This window comes from Mesoplodon bidens, assembly GCF_964165515.1.
Source record: "Mesoplodon bidens genome assembly, chromosome: 8".
NCBI lineage: Eukaryota > Metazoa > Chordata > Mammalia > Artiodactyla > Ziphiidae > Mesoplodon > Mesoplodon bidens.
This window is the reverse complement of record NC_138165.1, coordinates 24,938,011-24,944,010: the sequence shown is the minus strand read 5'-3', so window position 1 is coordinate 24,944,010 and position 6,000 is coordinate 24,938,011. Positions and strand designations below refer to the sequence as shown.

The window sequence follows — 6,000 nt, the reverse complement described above, 5'->3', positions numbered from 1 at the left end:
CCTGAGAAGACCATAATTCAAAAAGAGTCATGTACCACAGTGTTCATTGCAGCTCTATTTACAATAGCCAGGACATGGAAGCAACCTAAGTGTCCATTGACAGATGAATGGATAAAGAAGATGTGGCACATATATACAATGGAATATTACTCAGCCATAATAAAAAGAAACAAAACTGAGTTATTTGTAGTGAGGTGGATGGACCTAGAGTGTGTCATAGAGAGTGAAGTAAGGCAGAAAGAGAAAAACAAATACTGTATGCTAACACATATATATGTAACCTAAAAAAAAAAAGTTCTGAAGAACCTAGGAGCAGGAGAGGAATAAAGACGCAGATGTAGAGAATGGACTTGAGGACACGGGGAGGGGGAATGGTAAGCTGGGATGAAGTGAGAGAGTGGCATGGACATATATACACTACCAAATGTAAAATAGACAGCTAGTGGGAAGCAGCTGCATAGCACTGGGAGTTCAGCTCAGTGCTTTGTGTCCACGTAGAAGGGTGGGATAGGGAGGGTGGGAGGGAGACACAAGAGGGAGGAGATATGGGGATATATGTATATGTACAGCTGATTCACTTTGTTATAAAGCAGAAACTAACACACCACTGTAGAGCAATTATACTCCAATAAAGATGTTAAAAATTATAATAACAGTTGATAAAATAAATATTAGAGTAACAGGAAAAGAGAGGTTTGGTCATAAAATGAGGTTAGCTAATATTTAATAAGCTCATGGTTCCCTAAGGTGTGCCAGGCTCTTTATGAAAGTTACTAGATTTAATAAAGGTGTTAAAACTATGGGAAAAAAAAGTAGCTGAAATTTAAGGGTTTTTTTAGTCAATCCTTAGATGATGTGGTTTATTACTTACCATTACATAATAAACCAAGGGAATAATCTAATAAACTGAGTGTTTTAGAGAAAGCTAGTTTGATCTTTTATGAAAACATCCATTTACATATTAATTTTCAATAAAAAAATTGCCCTAGAAATAATTATGCAGTCTAGAATTTTGGAAATCTAGTTCCTATTTGTAAAATTTGCTCCAAAATATGTTCAACAGGGTTAGTGTTTTTCTCTTTTTAATTGATTTTAGGCTTTTATCATAACAACTGTAGAAATTTATCATCCCATCTTTTCCTGAAAAATGGTGGTAACATTTCTGATCTGAACTGTTTCCAACCATAACTCATCACTTCACTACCTAGTTTAGTGATCTAAAGTAATTTAATATTTTACATGATATGAGGTATGATGGGACAAAAACTAAGAGCTGTATTCTAGTGCATAGCAAATGTAACATAATAGTTTCACATTATTTTTTGCTTTTAGAAGCTGACTGATCATTAATTGTTATTCCTAAAATGCCAAGCACAGTTTACCTTATTCTAAAAATACTGAAATTTAAATACAAGTTAGGCATGGAATTACTCATTGAGAACAAAGAAAAAGAACAATTGACCATGCTGAAGATTGGTGTAAAAGGGGTAGATTTTAATCAAAACAGTATTGGATAATTTTCTCATCTGTGACCCTGCATATTAAAAATTATGAAATATGTGAGGACTGTAACGTCATATTGACTCGTGAATAAAATGTGTTTACTGAGTGCATAATTGGGCAAGGCCTTGTGCACAAATCCCATAGGGTCATGAAGAATAGAACAATCTCAGGAGACCCATTTAAGGAAACATTGAAAACCTATACAAAAGATCTCTCTAATGGCTTCTGCATTATTCAGATTACTCAAAGAAAAGACGTTGGCAATGCAAGTTAAAATAGATATTTTATTGAGAAACCTGCTTTGTCAGTGAGTGAGTAAAAGTTACAAACACTTTTATTTAATAAAATTAGCATATCCTTAATTCTAAAAACATCTCTTAGAAACTTTCATTATCTGTAACTGCAGACCATTCTGAGTCAGGGTTTTCTTTTAGTGTCTTCCATGGAAAAAGATGCTGCCAATTCCTGTCATGCAAATAACAGAACATGTGTAGTATGACTTGTTCACAAGCAAAACAAATTCCCCACTTGAGTTTCAGTTTCTTGTATGCATATGAATTAATATCTTTATTGCTGTAACTATAAAATTCTCCTGGTACAGCAATGAGGCTTTATGCTTACTCCTGAAGATTCTAAGAGTTATAATAATGTGGTCATATATATTTTTTTAAGTTATGTAGCAGACAGTGCTGCTGAAAAACCCCATTCCCTAGTTATAACTTAAAATTGGTATAGGTTAATACTACACACTAATGTGCAATTTACTTGTTAAGTACACTAGGCTTCCATGCAGGTTTTTTTTTTTAATTACATTTTTGTTGCATTAAAAGGGCAATGATTTAACCCTATAAATTATCTTCTAAATGGCTTTTACATATAAGACACTAAAACTATGAGACAAATATTTGAAACAGTTTTAAATAAGTTAAACCAGTACTAACAGCTAATAATTAAGTAGAGGGCAACATTTAGTAATTTTCAAATTTATAAATTTTTATACATGGACACTTAAAAAAACTAAATTATAAATGTAAAAATAGGATGTTAGGCATAGAATTTTAAAATTTTGGCTTGAATTACATAGTTTTTTCTTCTCTTTAACTGCAGGGAATAAGGTAATAGGTAATAAGGTAATCTCTGTCCTGCACAGAGATGCTTTGTGCAAACACCAGAAATGATATATCACACAGCAATAATTTTGCTGATAAATTTAAATGGATCTGCTCAAATTATTACTTTTAGTACAAAAGCTAAAGGTTAGACTATACTTCTGTTGATGAATTTTAGAGATAATAATATTTATGGAGGTTCTTATTTCCCTCCTAATGGCACAGATTAGTACGTTGGATAGAAAAGCAAGAGGAGATGAAGCACTTATTTTTTAAAAAAGTGCTTCTAGTTTTTAATGAGTACTATTTTTCAAGGGAATGGAAAAATAGAATAAGAAGGCCTCTCATAAGAATCAATGAAATTTTTTTTAGGAAGTGCTATCAATAAGTGCAAACTGGTCATAATTTAAGGTCCATATCCTCCCAACAGCTGCCAAATTCGGCAATTTGAAAGAATAGTAAATTGGATATTGATTTTGAAATTACAGCACACAACTGCAGGAAGCAATGTTTTAAAATATTGGCATAGTTTATAGTAATTATTATATTCATTATCAGAACTTTAAATTTTGATTTGTTTCTCTTTTTTCTAAGTCAATTTCCTGTGTGTTTTACATACACATGAAATCACAGAATATTAAGCATGGGGTGGGAACATGTCTTGTCAAATTTTACAGAAGAGGCAACTGAGGCTCAGAGAGGTTGTGATTTGCCCAAGGTCCCCTAACTAATAAGTAACAGATCTGGGGCTAGAATATGACTCCATGTGGGCTTGTCTCCTTTATAACTTAGGTCTTAAGGGATGGGGATGAATGCTCAATTTCTTTGTATGTTTCCTGTTGGGGAATGTTTGCATTAATAGCAGGAGGACTCTGTTCAGGACTCTTTTGAAGAAATCTGTAAAACAAGTACTCATCCCGAAATTCATAATTGTTGGTGATATGTTGGATGACTCCCCCTTGCACCAGTTTATCTCCGTATATCACAGCTTCACCACGGTCGGAGGCAAGGCCAACTTCAATAAGCCAGTTCACCAGGTCACAGCCACAGAAGGTCCCAGCAGAAGTCTTTGCACCACACCTGTATGTCAAAGGAATGATTCACCCATATGCTCTGTAAATCTGGTATCAGCACTGCATGATGGAGGACAAGCAAGGAAAAATAGGAGACAGGGAAAGACAGCATGACAGTTAAAAGGTGGCAGGGATGGAACTATTCTGAATATAAAGGGTTTGTTAAATTACCTGAACCTAGAAAGACCCACCAGAGAAAAACAAAATAGGCCAATAATGCTTGTGAAAACAGAAACAGTTAAACAAAAAAAAATGACTTAGGTAATGTAAGTGCATCAACAAAGGAATATTCTTTTTATAGTAGATGGTCTTTTATGATCAGATGCATTCTGTAGATAGCAATTATATATTTTATAAATTATACTCAGTTAAAATAAATAATTTAATTGTCTCAGGAGCATTAAATAATATTTTTGCAAGCTCTTAAGAAGTGACAACTTTTACTAAATTACTGAAATCAAACATTTTATTTTCTGCTTATCACAATACCTTTCTTCATGCCCTGAGCAAGATAATCTTACTGATATGTTAGGAATTTGCTCCATTAAGAAGCAGGCAGGGCTTCCCTGGTGGCACAGTGGTTAAGAATCTGCCTGCCAATGCAGGGGACACGGGTTCCAGCCCTGGTCCGGGAAGATCCCACATGCCGTGGAGCAACTAAGCCCATGAGCCACAACTACTGAGCCTGTGCTCTAGAGCCCACGAGCCACAACTACTGAAGCTGCGTGCCACAGCTACTGAAGCCTGCGCGCCTAGAGCCCGTGCTCCGCAACAAGAGAAGCCACCGCAGTGAGAAGCCTGCACACTGCAATGAAGAGTAGCCCCTGCTCGCCGCAACTAGAGAAAACCCACGCTCAACAACAAAGACCCAACGCAGCCCAAAATAAAAAAAATTAAAAAAGAATGACTATTGGGGGCTTCCCTGGTGGCGCAGTGGTTGAGAGTCCGCCTGCCGATGCAGGGGACACGGGTTCGTGCCCCGGTCTGGGAAGATCCCACATGCCGCGGAGCGGCTGGGCCTGTGAGCCATGGCCGCCGAGCCTGCGCGTCAGGAGCCTGTGCTCCACAATGGGAGAGGCCACAACAGTGAGAGGCCTGCGTACTGCCAAAAAAAAAAAAAAAAAAAAAGAATGACTATTAAAAAAAAAAGAAGCAGGCAAAGGGTGAGATCTGTCTTGCTATAAATCTAAGATTTTTTTTTCACAGTTGTTGACTATATTCCCCACACTGTACATTTCACCCCTGTGATTCATCTGTTTTACAGCTGGAAGTCTGTACCTCTTAATCTCCATCACCTATTTCTTTCTTCCCCCCAACCTCCTCCCCTCTGGCAACCACTTGTTTGTTCTCTGTATCTATGACTCTGTTTCTGTTTTGTTATGTCTGTTCATTTGTTTTGTTTTTTTAGATTCCACATATAAGCGAAAGCATACACTGTTTGTCTTTCTCTGTCTGACTTATTTCACTTAGTATATTGCCCTCTAGGTCCATCCACCTTGTCGCAGATGGCAGGATTTCATTCTTTTTTGTGGCTGGGTGATATTCCATTGTATATATATACCCCATCTTCTTTATCCATTCATCTACTGAGGGACACTTAGGTTTCTTCTATATGTTGCCTATTGTAAATAATACTGCAGTGAACAAAGGGGAGCACATATCTTTTCTAATTAGTGTTTTTATTTTCTTTGGGTCAATACTCAGGAGTGGAATTGCTGGATCATATGGTACTATTTTTTAATTTTTTGAGGAATTTCCATAAGATTCCTCAGATTTTTTGTTTTTGTTTTTTTTGGCCATGCTGCATGGCTTGTGGGATCTTAGTTCCCAGACCAGGGGTTAAACCCACACCCCCTGCACTGGAAGTGCGGAGTCTTTTTTTTTAAATAAATTTATTTATTTTACTTATTTATTTTTGACGCATTGGGTCTTCATTGCTGCAGGCGGGCTTTCTCTAGTTGCGGCGAGTGGGGGCTACTCTACGTTGCAGTGCGCGGGCCTCTCATTGCAGGGGCTTCTCTTGTTGCGGAGCACAGGCTCTGGGCATGTGGGCTTCAGTAATTGTGGCACATGGGCTCAGTAGTTGTGGCTCACGGGCTCTAGAGCGCAGGCTCAGTAGTTGTGGCGCACAGGCTTAGTTGCTCCGTGGCATGTGGGATCTTCCCGGACCAGGGCTCAAACCCGTGTCCCCTGCATTGGCAGGCGGATTCTTAACCATTGCACCACCAGGGAAGCCCCAGTGTGGAGTCTTCATCACTGGACTGCCAGGGAAATTCCAGATTCCTCAGATTAAAAACTTTTGAAAATAAATCTGC

General features: G+C 37.6%; 1 protein-coding gene across 1 annotated transcript in view; it reads right to left on the bottom strand.

Moving 5' to 3' along the window:
• Positions 1 to 1,767: 1,767 nt before the first annotated feature.
• GPR155 (G protein-coupled receptor 155) overlaps positions 1,768 to 6,000 on the bottom strand; it is a 42,972-nt gene continuing 38,739 nt past the window's right edge. The window contains exon 16 of the mRNA XM_081242979.1: positions 1,768 to 3,692. Within this exon, the coding sequence (XP_081099105.1) occupies positions 3,401 to 3,692 (292 nt within the window). The 3' untranslated portion in view covers positions 1,768 to 3,400. The remainder of the gene's footprint in view (positions 3,693 to 6,000) is intronic.